The 18581-nt window shown below is 39.2% G+C and overlaps 1 protein-coding gene across 1 annotated transcript in view; it reads right to left on the minus strand.

Annotated features, from left to right (window-relative positions):
- PLCH1 (phospholipase C eta 1) overlaps nt 1–18581 on the minus strand; it is a 146320-nt gene that overhangs the window by 18802 nt on the left and 108937 nt on the right. The window contains 4 exon segments of the mRNA XM_015567911.1: nt 173–264; nt 3088–3159; nt 5828–5989; nt 15999–16106. Coding sequence (XP_015423397.1) covers nt 173–264; nt 3088–3159; nt 5828–5989; nt 15999–16106 — 434 coding nt within the window.

Raw genomic sequence — 18581 nt, forward strand, 5'->3', positions numbered from 1 at the left:
TCACAGCTCATTCAGAATCGATCTCATATCCAGTTATCTTTACGGGCCCCACTGCACTGAGTACTTTATCTTGTGATCCAATTCTCTAGATACATACAACTAAAACAGCCAAGGTGATGGGGATGGAGAGGCCCAGAGAGTCTAAGCAAGAAACCTGGAGACACCTTCTTACCTGTACAGCTGGCCTATCTCCTTGCCAGGATTCTGCTGTGCATCCTCCTCATCATCAGTACTGTAAGATTTAGACTGTGATTTTGTGGTTTTCTGCTGGAAAAAAATTACAGTAAACTTAACAACAAACTCACTGCATCAGGTACATCTACAACATCCAGAGAATGGACTGGGCTTTAACATTTAACACACACACACACACACACACACACACACACACACGGACGGACGGACGGACAATAACCTGGAGGGAGAATTAAATGCCCAGATATTGCACCTTGCCTGACCATCAATAATAAGCATGGCCATGGCCATAATTATAATACTAAGGCAAAACTGAGGGTTTCATGCTCTAAAATTGATTTCCAAGCCACATAAAATGTAGGTCTTAGAAAGACCTTATTCGTCATGCATTGACGGTCTCTATAAGGAATGACAGTCAAAGAAGGAAAATCTATTTAAATACTATTAAGGAATAACATATCGTCTTTATAGGAAGCTCGCTATTCATGTTGACTTATAAAAGGCAGATCTGATCTTTTTGGAAGCTAGCAGCATTATTTTTAATGATTAACCACCATGCCTGCTTTCGATCAGTATGCACTCAAATAACCATCTATACCAAACTGCTCTGTTGAGGTTTTGACCCCTTTTAATTTCTAGCAGCAGAATGAAATTGTTACCCACAGGATTCAGGCTGAAAGGCTTCAGGACTAATCTGGTGTTGTCTGGACACATTCGCTGTTAGACATACAACCTTTTTGAAATGATGAGGTTTTGCTCCCATCACATTAAAGAGAACCCCATTATTTGGCAACACATACCTTCACAATACAAATGATGGGGAGGACATTGCAGAAAACCTTGCCATCAAAACAGTTTCCACAAACCAACAAAGGCGAGACCTTCACACAGAGTAGCCTGGACATCTGGGGAATGTAGCTTTAAAGGGACTCCATACTCACATTGCCATGAGACCATGTTACCTTTCCGATCGTCTCACACTCAACAAATACAAAACCAGCTACACTGTTGGCATACACACACTCGACTCCGTTGCACTCACAGTGAGCCACCAATTTGGTCTGGAACCTTCTCAGGTGTAGTTTATGACTCACAAACCTCAGTGCTCATGGTGTGGGAGCCCTAGCTCTGAGGATCTCCTGTGCAAGCTGGCCAACCTCTCTAGCTTCCTATTGTGTTTCTTAAAAGGGCAGGACAATAACATCTTTTTTGAAGAATTATTATTGTGGTGGTGATAAAATAAGATGGCATGGGAAGTCATCCTCTAAGCTACAGAATATTAACTTTCAATTTTAAGTACTATTAATACTTATTAAAATAATCTGTAAATAGTCTTATAGGCATTCATTTTTATGGCCTGAGACATAATAAATTCTATGTCAATGGTAGCACAAATACAGCCTAAAAGGTTTACTTTGCAAAAGAAATTTAATTTAAATCAGTAGCGGTAATCAAGAAATAAAATATTCTCTAATGCTACATATAATTAGTACCTTGAGGTGTTAAAATAAGTGTCTTTTTGAAGTTCCTTTTTAACATAAAAGGCAAAAAGAATTAAGAAATGAATCACCAATGGCAGATAATATTTGGAAAAATGATGATATATTTTCTTTACATACAGTTCGAGCACTTTTTATCATGCTTAATGTACCATGTAATCAATTTTTCATTTTACTTTTTTACTTAATGTTTTGCATAATGAGCTCTTTAGAGTGATCATCTTTTAGTGGCTGCATAATTGTCCATTGTGTGAATGAATCATGATTCACTTAAGAAGTCCTTATGGGTGAACATTTTGGTTGTTTTCAGTTTTTCGTTATAATGACTATTTTGGGGACCTTTTAAGAAATTATCCTACTGATGGGGCAGGAAATTTCAGATACAATATTCCTTAAAACACAAGAAATGTCTTTACAGAAACCTCACGCACAAAGTTCATCATCCAATAATTGATTACTTATATAACCTTTTCACTGAGGAAAGTACAAGAATTATAAGCACCCAGCATGATGACATGCACAAAATGAAACAAGCAAATGAGGAAATGGAATATTATCTACCCTCCAAGAATATTATCTACCCTATTCTTCCACTCAGCATTGCCTTCTCCCCATAGGTAACTACTAATCTGACTTTTACCCTATTGATTTGGTTTTGCCTGTGTTTAAACTTCATATAAATTGAATCAAATTGCATGTACTCCCTTGGGTCTGGCTTCTTTTGCTGAGTGTCATGTTTATAAAAATCATATTATTGTTTATAGTTGCAATTTTGTCATTTTTGCTGATAAATATTACCTTATGTGAAGATACCATAATTTTTATTCATTCTATTATTGATGGACACTTAAACTATTTCCTATTTGTACTATTACAAATGCATATTCTCATTAGCATTGTATGAGAGTTTAACTTCCTCACCATCACTGGGTGTTGTCAGTCTTTTTATGTTTGCTATTGGGGTGGGTCTGTATGGAATCTCAATGGCATTTTAATTTGCATTTCCCAGGTAAGGGTGAGCACCTTTTCCAGATTAGCCATTTCAAGTCTTTTGTGAAGTGTCTTATAAATCTTTTGCCCAGTTTTTATTATTATTATTATTTAGGGTACCTGTCTTTTCTATTGATTTGTAGGAATTCTTTATATTGTCAAGATACAAGACCTCTATTGCATGTATGTATTGACAATATTCTTAGCCAGTATTATTTGCTTTTTGATACTTTTGATGAACAGCAATTCCTAAATTTCCAAGTCGTTTCATTATCAATATTTTCCTTTTCTGGAGGCCTATTTAAGCAACCTTCAGTTATTCCAAGGCCATGATGATATTCTCCAGTTACCTTCCAGATTTAACTTAAGTGAATTTCACTCATTTTTCAATCTCATTCAGTACCTTATGTTTTCCAAAGTTGGTCATGAGGGATCGTCCATGTGATTTCTTTCCACTCTCCTTCACATCTGGATGCTGAGAAAATAAAGCACAATATAACTATTTTTCTTCTTTACTTTTATTTTTTCCTTCGTTCTGATGAAATGGCAGGCAGACTTCTCTGTCTGCCTCTAAGTGGGAAGCATGAGGTCACTTCCTCCTGCTATGCCCCCTCCAGTACAAGGTGGCAGAGTCTGCCAGGGGGACACTGACATGGAGAGGCCCAGGTACCAGCCAGGAGACAGGAACAGCCAGCAGCTGGCCAGCGCTGGGGTCAAAGGCCTCTCAGTGGCCCACCCAGTACCTGATCACAAGTCTCTCCACAGCATAGGATGTAGTCTTTTGAATGCCTTGAGTGGGGAAAAAATCACCTTCAGTTAAAATAGATTTAATTTTGAAAAATGGCCAAAAATCATTAAGAGCCAATTCTACCAAAAAAAAATCACATTGATCAAACACTTATTTGGAATTTTAAAAACATGAAATATAAATAAAATCCAAGCATATGTGTGAGGTAATAAGATCATTTTTATTTAAGTAAACCAGAGCAAAGCTTAGCTATTCATTGAAATAATTCCCTCTGTGGTGAGCACTGGAAAAAATGTATGAATTTTCCTCATGTGGGTTAATTTTCTAGGCTAGAGATCTCCTTGCTCAAGCTTCTCTCTCATTAGGATGTAGGAAGGCCACTCTGCTAAAAGGGTTTAGATTTTTATTAAGTTATCAACCCTAAAAAGAATTCACTACTAATGACATGGTTTAAGGAGAGACCAGCACAACAGGCCATGCCCTCCCAGAACTTCCTGCCAAACCAAGAAGAAAAAGAGATAACCTCATTCATGGAATGCATGTGGGTAAGTAAAACTATTTAAAATCAAACGGCCAGGGAGGGCATCCATATAGAATAATCAGAGATGCCATTTGGAGTGGGGAGTGGGGAAGACTATTAGTTGGAGAAAGAGGCAGTTCAGAAAATACTAGCGGGGTAGGGGGCTATAGGGTAATTTTAGTTGACCGTTTATATATATGGACTGCCTTTGAAGATCTATTAAAGCTGACCACTATCTGTTTAAAAATCCTGAAATTAAGAAGGTAGCCAGATGCGGTCATAGAAGCAACACTGCTTTCTAAGTTAGGAGACCCAGTCCTGCCATCAGTGGCTACATGTCCTATGGCAAGCCTCTTCTCCTGACCTGTTTTCTTATCTATGAAATGGAGGAGGAATGACCCAATTAACTTCTGAGTTCCTTTCTACTTCTAATAGCCCATCTATAGGGAGATCATGTCACTTATTGTCCCAAACAGGACCCATTTAAGAGTGAAAAGGGGTATTTTTAATAATTACAATAGGACAATAGATATAAAACAGGGTTGTCCCAGGCAAGTTAAGGTAAATGGGCATTCTATTTAGTAGGCACCTACTATGCCCCAAGAATTATGCTAAGTGCATTATATATATTCTCATTTAATATATACAACCATTTTTTGAGATAAGTATGATTAAAATCTCAACTTTACAGATTAAAAAAATCTGAAATATAGTGAAGTTAAAGAATATATCCAAAGTTACAAAGCTACCGCTAGTGATCAAATAGGGATTCTTCTTGCCTGGCTCACCCCCATCCCACACCCTCTTTATATAGAAGTGTAATATAAAATATATGTCTCCCAAACCATCCATTCAACAACTATTTATGAAGGTCTTGCTAAGTCCCAAGCACTAGAGAAGCCAGCATAATAATGGTTATCAAGAATGACATGGTTCTGGTCTTCATGGAATCTATAGTCTAGTTAGGTAGACAGACAAAAGCAAGTATTTGCAAATGTGGTTTTAAAACTTCAGAAAAGAGAAGATAAAATAGGCTACTATGGGCAATATAAAGGGGATAGCTAACCCAATTCAGCACTCAAGTCAGGACTCATTTAAGACATCACATTAAAGCTGGAATTTAAAAGACTAAGCAGGACTTAGAGCAAATGTGAGAATGGAGTGTTCCAGGCAGAGGAAACATAATGTGAGGAAGACAATGGAAGAAACAGTTGTGGCTGGTAAGACAATTGTGAGAGGTGGTATGACAAGGAAAATGAGGAGATCTGGAAAGGTAGGCAAGGATGCAATGATGCAGGTCCTTGGAAAGCCTAGTCGAAGAATTTGTTAGTTATCCCCAGCATAATGGGAAGCCTCCGAAGAATTTTGAACCGTAGAGTAGCATGATCAGATTTGCATTTTTAAAGAACCATGCTGATTTCAGAGTGGAGATTCTATTGAAGAAGGGCAAGAGAAGTCCAGGTGAGAGTTGACATTGGCCTAGATTGGGACACAGCCACGAAGAAGAGGGAAGTGGACAGATGGAAGACACATCCAGGAAGTGCAATCAACAGGGCATGGAGGTTGCCCAAACCCAGACAGGTGAGAGGCTGCAGTATGTGGTGGGCTCAAGCTTCTCTGCTCACCTGCGCAAGCATGAGGAAGGTGAGTCCAGGGGTACTGGGCTTTCCCCTGTCATTTTCAGCCCCACCCATCCAACTATTAACTATTTCTCACATTATTTTGCAACAGGAGATTTTTATTTCTCAAGCAATCGGAAGATAGAAATGGATAAAACTGGAGGAGCATTTCCCAAATGACAAATGTTCAGAAACAACACATATGATATGCTTTCTTTTTCCTGTCAAAGGACAAGTACCAGAGGGCAGCCTGTACCTGCTTCAGGTGTGCATGTAAGCCTTCATGCGTGGCCTTCAGTAGAGCCCTCACTGTGAAACTATCAGGATCTTCTTTGTCTCGAATCTGAGATTCTTTTAACAGTGACTCCAGTTTTTTCCTTATGAAAGACTCCACCTGGTGCTCAGTGGTCCCGTTATTCTGCAAAGAATTAAGCGATGGAAATGATTGTCCGTAAGAAACACAGAATCCATTAGAATACACCCTTCATTCAAGCCAACATTGCTTTTATAATTTGATTCTCTCTCAATTAACTGTAATAAGTTAACCTCATTGTACCATTTTGGTCCTCCCTCTCCCCCCCACCAATCCCATTAAAAAATTATTATCATGATTGCATTCAACCCTCGAGGACCTTATAAAGTCTTATTGTCATTTCTATTTCAGAGATGCAAAATCTGATGCTTTGAGAAATTAAATAAGCTGCTCAAGGTTCCAGAGCTGGCAAGCAATTGACATAGAATTCAAACTCAGGTCTCTACACCCTTCCCACTGTGCTACTTTATGCTCTCAAATGAGGGAAAGCCAGCAAGAATTTTTGGAGACTAAGTTTTCCATATCCACATAGATAAAATTGAGAAAAAAATATGCTATTTAAAACACTCACTTTCTTCATTGAAGGGAAAAGAATGTTATGGAAATCTCTGCATGGTAATTAAGATTTCAACAGTGATGAAGAGAAGGGTTTCCTGCCATCCATAGTTCTAGCAAAGGTTCCACATTAGTAAAGCATGTTCTATAAACACACGAATGGATTAGTTTTCCTAAAGCAGAAATTTATAAAGGAGGGTAGTGACAGATAAAGCTGAAAACATACTTTGGGACCAGATAGTAGAGGCATTTGAAAGCAGGAGGAGTGGAGTCGCTGAGAGTCTTTGGGTAGACAGTGCCAGAAAAGCATTTTAGATATATTATGAACAGGTAGTGTGCCAGAGAGTGGAAAGGTGCCTGCAGATGAAAACCCAGACCATGGTCCCACCACAAGCACTAAGAGCCTAGGCCAATGCACTGGTGGGAGACGGGATAAAGAGAAGAGAGCGTTTGAGAGCAAAATTCATTTTGCACAAAACAAATACATATCAAGCTGCTATATGCCAGGTGAGAAACATTAACAAGGCACAACCCCACCGAATCCTTGCTGTCACGGAGACAGACAGCCTCATCAATGGGTAATTATAGAAGCAGGTGCAAGTAGAGTGACAGATGTAAGGGATATCACAGGCACACAGAGGGGGGGAATGTTGGAGAGACTTGGGAATGTAGGAGAGACTTCCAGAAGCAGAGGATGTTAGAGCCAAGCTGTAAAAAAATGAGTGTATTAGTTTTCTTAGACTGCTGTAACAAACTACCACAAACCTGGTTGTTCAAAACAACAGAACTTCATTCTCATACAGTTCCAAAGGCCAGAGTATAAAATCAAGATGTTGGCAGAGTAGCACTCCCTCCCAAAGACACTAGCTTTCTTGCTTCCTTTAGTTTACAGTGGCACCAAGCCCTTACTGACTTGTGGCAGAATAACTTCTGTCTCTGTCCCGGTCATCACATGGCCTCCTCCTGGGTGTTCCCCTCCTGTTTGTGTCCTCTCCTTTTCTTATGAGGACACTTGACATTAGATTTTTAAGTCCCACCAGTCAATCCAAGATCCTTACTTATACCTGAAAATACCCTTCCCCCAAATAAGGTCACATTCACAGATACCAGGGGTTTGCACTTGGACAAATCCTTCGGTGGCAACAAATCAATCTACTACAATGACTAAGAGCTGATCATCTGGCAGAGTAGGGTGAAAGCATCCAACATGAGCAAAAGCATGAGAAAGACAGTATCAAGGAGAACTAGTAACCATTTGAACATGGAGAAAAGAGCACAGGGAAATATAGAAAAAAACAACTATATTGTGCTAAGACTCATAAAGCACGCTCATATAACAATATTTCATCTGAGCTGCTAGACACCCTTTATGGTAGCACTATGGTTAGACAAACTTTACTCATAATGATACACAGGCAGAAAGATTCAAAAGCTTGTCCAAACACACATGCCTATGAAGTGGCTGAACTGGGACTTGAACCTAAGACTTCCAACACGAAATTGTGCCTATTTCACCGTACAGTGCTGCAGCCACCCCTTTTATGCTGTTCCAAATAAAGACAAATTCTTGAGTCAAGTTCATCATGAGCAGGCTCATATTTTAAACAAGCATTATTCCTTTTTGACACCTGGAAAATATATGGCCAGTACCCCTCTGTGGAAAAAACTAGGTTTCGCTTAAGGTCGGAAGGGAATCCAAGAAAAGAACTCCAGGAAGCAAATCCCCCAATGCATTTGATCAAATGCCCCAGAGCCTGGCAGAGGGCCTGCTTGGTAGGAGGACACAAAGAGAAAGCCTGCAAGAGTACCTGGTGTGCCCAGGTCACACAGAATGCCCCAAATTCCCCTCCCTTTCCTTCTCTGGATCAGAGCACACTGAGTCGCAGACAGTGGGGAGATGAACTGTGGCCATTATGCACAGACACTCTCAATGTCAGCACAGCAAGGCTAAACATACAAAGCCAAGCCAACTGGTGCTGGCGAAATCGTGAATGATTAATGCAAAGGCTGTACTTACTCACTTCACAGCCTCTAAACACGGGGAGTTGTTGCTGAAGGAATGATATTCTGTGATTTTCTTTTCCTGTGATTTTCAGCACAAGAAAATCAGCGGCCACAAATAAAAGTGTGGCTGAGGTTTCATTAATATATTATCACTGGGTCTGGGAGCCCAATAGCACTGCTTAAAGGAAGCGGAGACAGACACACAACCTCAAACCTGCCAGCCATTGTGCAGCGGCACCAGAGACCACAGATGAACACCACATGCTTCTCGCTCTTTTGTTCCCTGAGCTAGTGGGAAAGGGAGGATGCATGGTGAGGAAGGGGAGGGGGAGAGGGAGGGGGAGGGGAAGGTAGCCCTTTAGTGTGACAAGGAGTAGTTTCCCCAAGGGAAGTAATCACCGTTCCGAATTCCTTTTCTGAGAAGTACATATGATCAGGAATACCTACTAAAAATAAATAAATCAAACATATAAACACATTCTTGTTTTATCTCTCACGAGAAAGAAAAGGACCGCTGAAAAAGTGAAGGGCTACCAAGAATCTTGGCCACTGCTCCAGGCTGAGAAGCAGCAGGAAAAGGGAGAGATTGGGGTAGAGGGGCTGACCCTTAAAGGCGGACCTTCTCAAACAGTGGTGCTCTACACTGAACACTGGAATCACCAGAGGAGTGTTCCTAAACCCCAGGCACACACCCAGACCATTCACAGGGGAATCTCTGGGCAGGGGCCTTGCACTGGGATTTTTGAAAGCTCCTCTGTCATTCCAATGTGCAGCCAAAGTTGAGCATCTGTGCTTTAAAGCAAACAAACAAAACACTGGACTATCTCACCATCCCCAAATGTCTTCTGGCTCTCTGGGCTTGAGTCTGGAGGCAGAAAGAACAATATCGTAGCTGTGCTTGGTGAGTGCACTACAGCTTTGCAAACCCATAACCTGGGCTGAAGAGCAGCTGCTACTCAGCCATGTACTCCCGTGCTCCACTGTTTCCTGTCTGCTCCTTAGCTCCTTGAAAACACCTTCTTCTGTTCAAGGACCAGGTGAGGACCTCCTTGAGCAATAATCATGCTGCTGCTGGCATTCTTGTTACTGATGATGTCTAGCAATTACTGAGCACAAATCATGTGTTGGGCATTCTTCTGAGTTCTTTGCAGGGGGTGAACTTAGCCCTCATTTTAAAGTTAAATTATTATTTTATTCTCTTAGTACATAAAGAGTCAAATTTTGCAAACGGGCAGAGAATGAGAGTGGCTTATATTTCCTACAGGGAGAAATCACTTATTTTTATAATAATAGAGCCCATTGATTTGATTTGCTCTCAGTATGAATCAGACAGAATATAGAATCCTTATTTTTTCTGTTTGTCTCAAGTTGCTTTCAAATAGCAACAGGTCTTTCAAAAGCACAGATTCTCAGGAGGATCAGGAGATAATTTCAGACTACAGGACTCTCAAGATTTGATTGTTTGTCACCTAATGTACGTGTGTGATGTTATGGAGTCCTAGGATTGTAGATCTGCTCTTTCTCCAGCTCAGATGTCAATTTTGGCCAGGAGAGGATACTACTGCCACAGTTCAAAGCCACGGGGGCAGTCACTTTCCAGGAGTGTGAATGCAACTTATAAAACAGGTAGTCGGTGAGAGAGAGAGAGAGAGAGAGAGAGAGAGAGAGAGAGACTCAATAACATTTTGAAATGTTATGATGTCCATTTAGAAAAAGAAGATAAAGAAACTCAGGTTTAGAAAGGTGGGTGAGCTCCTCAAGGTCATACAGTTAGCAAGTGGTAGAGCCAGCTTGGAACTTAGGTAGCCTAGCTCCAGAGTCTGTGTGTTTAACAATTGCAACAATCTCTCTCTAATCTTCTCTTGGTGTTCCAGCCTGCTCTTACCTCCCTTTCCTATGAACCCACTTCCACTAAGTCAAAACCAAATGACCAAACAGTTTAAGTTTATAATTCATTTTTTTGCTCACAATGTGATTGTGCTTCTATATTTAGATGGACTCAACTTTGAGGGGTCACACACAATTAATGTCACCCTGAAGGTCAAGGATGACCCATGTATTTCTCCTTATCTGAATTAATCACATTGAAATGAATGATTTTGTATTTCCAGGAATCTTCTAGAAAAGCTTCATCTGATCCTACTTATGTAATATGAAATGAGGGAGGGTCTCAGGAGGAGGCAGTTCCCAAATCACTAGATAAAAAGGGTGAATACAGAATGAAAGAGGGTGAAAGAGGAAAAATCCCACTCAAAATGAAGCCTTTAACTCAAAATTCTAAAACCAATGAGGAAAGTAATGTCAAGACAGAGTGGTAAAAACATCAACCCAAGGGACAGGAATTCACTCTTTCACTTTAAAATTAGTGTGTTTAGATGCTCAAAGATATGAAGAAATAGCTCCATAAAAACACACACAAGAAACTAAGAAGTCAAATAATTAAATAAGAGCAAGTGTCTATTAAAAAAGAACCAATAAATTTTGTAAATAAAGAGTATAGTACTGAAATGAAAAGCGCAATAGCTAAATAAACTCTAGACCCAAGTCAAAGAGATAATTAATGAATTGAAAAATAATATTGCAGATGGTACCCAGAAGTCATCACAAAGATAAATATATATATTATGAATAAATATGAGATTTGGAGAATAGACAGAGAGATCCCAACATAAATCTAACAGGACTTCCAGAGAAACAGGACTGAAAAAGTGGCATAAAACAATATTAAAATTTAAAAAAATGGTTGATTTCCAGAATGAAAGAAAATATGAGCTAATAGGAAATGAATCCTGAGTGATAAGAAAATAGCTAAATAAATCCACTCCTAGTCATTTAACAGTGACAATACAGAACAATGAGATGGAAAGGGAAGACAGATTAGCAACAAGAAAAGAAAAACTAGACTAATAAGAGACTTCTTCTCAGCAATTTTAGTTCCCAAAAGACAATACCTTCGAAACACAAGGAACATACACATATATATACAGTCACACACTGCTTACCAATGGGGATACATTTTGAGAAATGTGTTGTTAGGAGATTTTGTCATTGTGCGAACATCATAGAGTGCACTCACACAAACCTAGATGATATAGCTTACTACACACATAGGCTCCATGGTACAGCCACTGCTGGGCCACAAGCCTGTACAGCAAGTTACTCTGTACAAAACAACAGTAGATTAAATCAAGCACAAGAGAAAATGATAAGATCAAGAGGCACAGTGAACATGAGACGTATGAGGCTACTGCTGGTGTAACACAGCATACTGTAAACTTCTTTTCATAATTAGAAAAACATACTCTAAAATAATGATAAAATGTATGGTACATACATAAACCAATAACATAGTCATTAATTATCATCATTGAAGATTATGTGCTGTACATAGTTGTATGTGCTATACTTGTACTGTATACAACTGGCAGTAGGTTTGTTTACACCAGCATCATTACAAACATGTGAGTTATGTGTTGTGCTGTAATGTTACCATGGCTATGACATCACTAGATGATAAGAATATTTCAGCTCCATTATAATCTTAAGGAACCATTGTCATTATAATTTTAAGGAACCATTGTCATTATAATCTTGAGGAACCATTGTCATATATGCGGTCTGTGGTTGACCAAAATGTCATTATGCAGTGCATGACTGTAATATATACATGATGTTAGGCCTTAAATGTTCACTACCTTTACTCTTCGGCAGGATTGCAGAAGTGTAGCAGGTTCTAGAAACCACTGGAATCTTCCAGGCCACCTTGCCCATTCCCCACTCCTTGCTGCCAGGATACAACAGCATGTCCAGCATGTAGGCATTTAGTCTCTGTGTGAACACTTTCAGTAGCAAGACCTCACCACCTCATGAGGTAACTCATCCCTTCTATGAGTGCTGACAACTCTTAGCCCAACAAGACCCATAGGCCTTATAATAGCTCATTTATAAAAAAAAAAATCATTTAGGAAGATGAATTTGTGGCGAAAGGAGTAGGAGGAGAGGAAAACAGTGGCTGTGCTAGTGTGAGATGGACACCCAGATTGAATAATGTTTTTAGGGCATTAGTGTAATAAAAAGTTGTGACATGTTACTATACTAGGACTCATTTAAAACTTGTTGAAGGCTTGTTTACGAGATGAGCTTCACAGAGGATTTTAGAAGAGGAGAAAAAAATCAGTGAAGTTGAAATATGGTGGTGGAAAGTCTATAAGGCACCTTGACATTAGAAGACCCCATGAAGATGAATAATGGTGAGTTGGCTCGCTGAATCATATCTGGTAACTACTGTGTTTGAAAGGAAACTGTTCCCTGTGCCTTTGAGCTGTGTGATTCTTGGATCATTGAACACACTGCTATACCTTGTGGCTTAGGCATCATGAGCCCGAGTTTCTCTATGTCTGAAGCCAAAAAACAGTAGGAGGCAGAAACGTAAAGGACTCAATTAATTCAACAGAAAGGAATTATTACATGAGAAATAGACTTTCTGTGTGATTTGAATCCCTTGGTTAGAAATAGCAGTAGACTAACAGGAATAGGAAGCCTGTGTGAGGGCTCTGCTTAACACGAAGATAATGCTGGGCGAGCCACAAATCCTGCTTCTGATCGTTGTATTCACTGTTCCCTCTGCCTGGGACATTCTTCCTCAGATACCAGCATGGGTAACTCCTCACTTCCTTCAGGTCTTTGTTCACACGTGACCTTCTCTCTGAGACCTTTCCTGATCAATTTAAAAGTTCAATAGACTCTACACATACACACACACTTTCTCCACTTTTTCTCTCGTTTTGTCCCTTTAGCACTATCACTGCCTAGTACAGTGATAAGTATAGACGTTACTTACTTGTTTTAATTCTTGTCTATCCTCCCCTTCTCTCAATAATGTCTAACTCCATAAAGGCAAAGATTGTTGTCTGTTTTATTTACTGATAGATGCCCCAACTCCAATAGCATGATGGTGGTATCTCCAATAAGAGATGCTGAATAAAAAATGGTTGAATGTGCATATGTATCTGTTTAAGCCTCAGGAGTTAGTATTGCAATGTTCATGAAAGCTAAGTTAAAATGTTTATTGCAATAATTCAGATATAACATAAATCTAACCACACCCTGTTGCATTACAACTGAGGTTAAGAACTTTCTCTAAGGTTTCACATAGTTATGCACAGTCCATCCTCTTTTGCAGAAATATGATCAGGCATTCGGGGTAAGATCAGGCAACTTACATTTGACATTCAGATAATGCATTGAACCCTCTGCTGACAATAGGAGTATAAATTGACTGATTACAGGATAACACTTCGGTTTTCAAAAGACAACAGCCCCATGTCTTAGAAGAGTTCAAAATTAGAGAAAAAGGATTTGGAAAAGTATAGTAAAAACTACAAATTTCCACTAGAATGTTGATTTCTCTTTTTCTTTTTAAATATATTTTTATTGATTTAAGAGATGAAGGGAGAGGAAGAAAGAGATAGAAACATCAAGGATGAAAGAGAATCACTGATCCACTGCCTCCCGCATACCCTCCACTGGGGATCGAGCCAGAAACATGGACACATGCCCTGACCAGAAATCAAACCATGACCTCCTGGTTCATAGGTTGATGCTCAACCACCGAGCCATACCAGCTGGGCTAGTATGTTGATTTCTTTATATATTTTCTCTCTGAAAGTATAACAAAGACACACTTGTAAAATTTCACAATTGAGGTGTTTTCTGCCTTCACTTAAGCCCAAATCAAAGAATCTAAATTAAAAATCATAACTATCTTTATGGAATCATGTTTGAAACTATCTTCCCATATGGGTTCTTAGAAACCAACTAAGAAGCTTTGAAGATAAAAGGAAATCAGTTGGATATTTTTACAGGTGAAGTTACTGATCTTTCCCTCTTAAGAAAAAACTATAGCTACTTAATTTTATAATTACAGATATTTAATTTAGAAAGTTAAAAGGCTCACTGGCATTAAAGAAAAAATTAAATAAGTGGGTGGATGTAGAACCCAGACAACTTGGGTTTTACTCAGAGCAAAAAATGACTATATTGTAATAATAGCTAAATTTTTATCATCATTTTCACTAAAAACAGCACTCCCTAAACTTGTAACTTAGTCAAACCTCTTTGTTCCCTGTTTCAAATGAGGCTAGCAACCAACAGATCTTGGAAACAAGATGCAAAGATAGTAAAAATCAGAGACAAAAGTCTGGTTTCTAAAACAAAGCTAAGACATTTGAGCCACATTACTCGTAATCACAAGTAATTAATCACAATATAGTAAATATCTGGGAGAGTAAAAAAGAAACTATTTAAAATACTAAGTGTATTTTCACTTATGTAAATAGATTTAGATTAATTTTCTAAAACCAGAGCCCCATTAGTGAGTGGTAATAAATTGAACCAAGATAAACCATCAAAAGGCGAGAGATTAATACAGATGGTGACTTTTCCTTTTCACTTCAAGCTGAATCTTTTAAAGTGTATCAAAGCCAAGAAAGAAGTGTCTACTGAGACTTCAGCTGTCATTTTTTCAGCTCTTGCCTCTTTTCAGAATGATGCCGGCTCCCTTTGGTGCCTATAGGGAGGTAGCACAGCTACTACTGTCTAGAAGGAACAGACCATTTTTTAACAATGTAATAGATAAACTCAGGGCAATGATGCAAATTAGAAGAATTTATACAAAACTTCACTGTTTTTTTGAGAGCAGAGTAATACAGTAGTTCTGCTATCTAGAGAAGTACTACTTTTCTACATAGGTGAAATTGTAAGCCCTATACCAAAGTAAGATGAGCAAATGCTACTCTCAGGGTATTATGCGATCCTGACAATCACATGAGTTGCAGAAGATGGGAGTGGCGGGGGTAAGGTTGAGAAATTCTAGTCCCCAGCTGGGAGGGGTAAACCTTTAAGCCTTACATTTGCCCCTGGCTTGCATTTCCCTGGGATGACCTGGCTGAGTGGTGCTTTTTCAGAAAGGCGACTCCTTGATGTAGGACAAGGGTCTGAAGCACCCTGCGGGTAACAAACTATTCTATGCCATTTTATTTATTTAAGATGTGGCAACTTAAAGAGCAAGCCAAGAGCCCCATGTCTGAAGGAGCTGGGACATTCTCTGGCCCATGGTCCATTTTCTTAGGGTGGGGACGGGCATCCTAGAGCCCCAAGCAGCTGGGTCCTGTGAGTTGGCCATGACAGATAGCCTGCAGGGCTGCTAGCAGGAGCTAGAGAGACAATAGGAAAGTCAGTCTATTTCAACAAAGACAGTGACATTTGGAACTGCAATTTGAGTTTTGCTCAAGTTGTGATAGCAGGGGATTTGTCCCTGGAAAGAGGGTCACATGGGTAAATCACTAACATTCTATCCAACTCAAAGACACAAGACTCCTTGACATATTCACTCAATAAACATTTGAGTGTCTGTGTGCAAGCACACAGAGTAACTTTCAACAAATATCCTTTTTTTATCCAATAAATGACCTTATCTTGGTGAGGATTCCAACACAGCTGCAACTTTTACTGCAGCACATAGCAGGTAAAAATTAGGGCCAAGTCTGTCACTTACATACTGGAGCTTGAACTTGCACTCATCTTCAATTTCATCGGCACTGTCTTCATCAGAGACATCCCCTTCCTCTGCATCATCTCCAAGGTGATAAGGCAGCTTCTTACCCTGAAATGAAACAAAACACTCAATATAAAAATGAAAATAAATTCACAATAGCCAAAAGATGGAAGCAATTCAAGTGTCCACCAACAGATGAGTCTGTAAACAAAATGTGATAGATGCATACAATGGCGTATTATTCAGCCAAAAACGGGAAGAAAATTAGGACCCTTGCTATGGCATGGATAAACCTTGAGGACATTAGGCTAAGTAAAATATCCATGGCAAAAGGACAAACTCTATGATTCCACTTATTTGAGGCACCCAGAGAAATCAGAGTCATAAAGACAGAAAATAAAATAGTGGTTACCAGGGCTGTGGGGAGGGGAGGATGGGTGTGGACTTTCAGTTTTGCAGGAGGAAAAGAGTTCTGGGGATTAGTTACATGGCAGTGTGAATGTACTTAATGCTACTGAAATGTACACTTGAAAATGTTGAGATGGCAGATAAATATTAATATTGCATTTCACTACAATTTAAAAAATTTTTAATGTGAAAAATAAAAATGTGTAATCCCTTGGCCAGTCATTACTTCAGACTGACTAGTAAGCAGATAGTTTGAGTTAAGGGCAAAACAAGGAAAAAGACTTTCAAGAAAAGGTAGATTAATTACTTTCAACTAAATATAAATTAATTACAGATGTTATATTTACAAATAAAAATCAGGCTTATTTTTTAGAATATATGGCTCACTATAACAAACATAATCCCATTCCACATCCTTAAGAGAAGGATTGTATAGATATAGATGATAGATGATATAGCTATAGATATAGATATAGATATAGATATAGATATAGATATAGATATAGATATAGCTAATATGCATAGTATCCCCTCAGGAGTTCAACCAGGAGACCAGGAGTTTGATCACTCACTATGATGTGCGCTGACCACCAGTGGGTAGCATGGGACATGGTGGGTGAAGGAAAGTGTGTATGTGTTTTATTTATTATAATAATAAATAACTTGCTTATCTCCAAAGTGGTACATAGTCATTCAAATGATACCTTTTGAGTCAGAAGTCCCTCTGATACTAGAGGAACATAGGAAAATCAGTTTCCTTGTTTTTGCTTCAAACAGGAGCATGATGGTTTATAGATCCATGAAATCTCCTTAAAGTCTGAAGAATGACCCTATTGCAAACAGACCTTGGCTGCCTTGCAATACTTCACTCACAGTCCACATTGCCCACCACTCCTTCCATTGAGTTCCTCAGTTTCCTGGCTCTGGCACCTCCTGACACCTATCAGCCCTGGAACATCCTGTGTCAAATGACCAAAGTCCAGTTATGCAGAAGGGATTCAGTCCATATCAATATCGACCTTAAGTTTCACTGTCTAAAATGGAAAGATTTCAATCAAATGGCCTTATTCCACATTGAACCTTCTGGCTGCGGGCTAAAGGTGATTCAGGAAACATGGAAGCATTTACGAGTTGATAAAGGTAACTGTTAGCTTTCTAACCCAGCCATCAGTATTCATCACAAGAATTTACTTTAGGAAGATTTTATGAAAATTGACAGTGTTATCTCTGGCATTATTTGGAGCTTGTATTCAAAATGCTGCCTTACAACACCTTTTTGATGGTGTCAGTCTATAATTTTCATTTAAGACAGAAAAACAGGTTTGACCAATTACAAGGATGAATACTTTACCTCTTTCTCACCTGCTGCCCTCCCTTAGTCTTGCTATGACATCACAGTTACTTTGACTTTTTTGCACCTCCTATCTGATGCCTGGTTTTTCTGTACACACCCCTTTTAGGCAACAAATAATCCAGTTTGAATATTCATACCCTACTGCTCTTCCTTAGGTTTTTAGTCTCAAAACAATGCAACTATCCGAGATGGTTTTAATCCAAACACAAAATGAACTGGAATTAAGTCAAATCACAAAGCAATCTGCCATCTCAAGGAACTGTCTTTCTGGCTACCCCTTGCATTAATAATATTCATTGCAGGTATTAAGTTTCCCTTCTCGCAAAAATCTGCTTAGGAAATGTCAGTCTAGTCACCAACTGCTCCTTCATATACGCGCGAGTCCTATTGGCGTTGTCAGTGCTGTGCTCTGCTGGGAAGGGAGCTCTTCTCACTTACTTATCCAGGGCCGAGCAACTGTGAAGACTGCCTCCCACTCCTTTCCCACCCCCACCCTCGACAGTTATTGGAGCTTGACATTGGAGAGAAGGATCTGAAAGAATGCTTTCAGATATGGACGCAGGAACCTTCTCCGCCCTGTACCCCACACAGTTCTCCAGTATGAACTAATACAAGACTATAGTATTAAGCCTTTGGCTTACAGTATTGATGGTCTCACTTCATAAAAATAAATTCCAGAATCTGTGATCACTCGATAGCTAGCTTTTTCTTAAGGTAGGACTATAAATAATTTGGAGCAAAGGTGCATACACAAATCAAGACAACCCTTCATGTACAAACTGTAACTATTATTCTCCTGAGAAACCAGTTTGTAGGGTGGG

Source organism: Myotis davidii, unplaced genomic scaffold (assembly GCF_000327345.1).
Source record: "Myotis davidii unplaced genomic scaffold, ASM32734v1 scaffold1284, whole genome shotgun sequence".
In the NCBI taxonomy this organism is placed as follows: Eukaryota; Metazoa; Chordata; class Mammalia; order Chiroptera; family Vespertilionidae; genus Myotis; species Myotis davidii.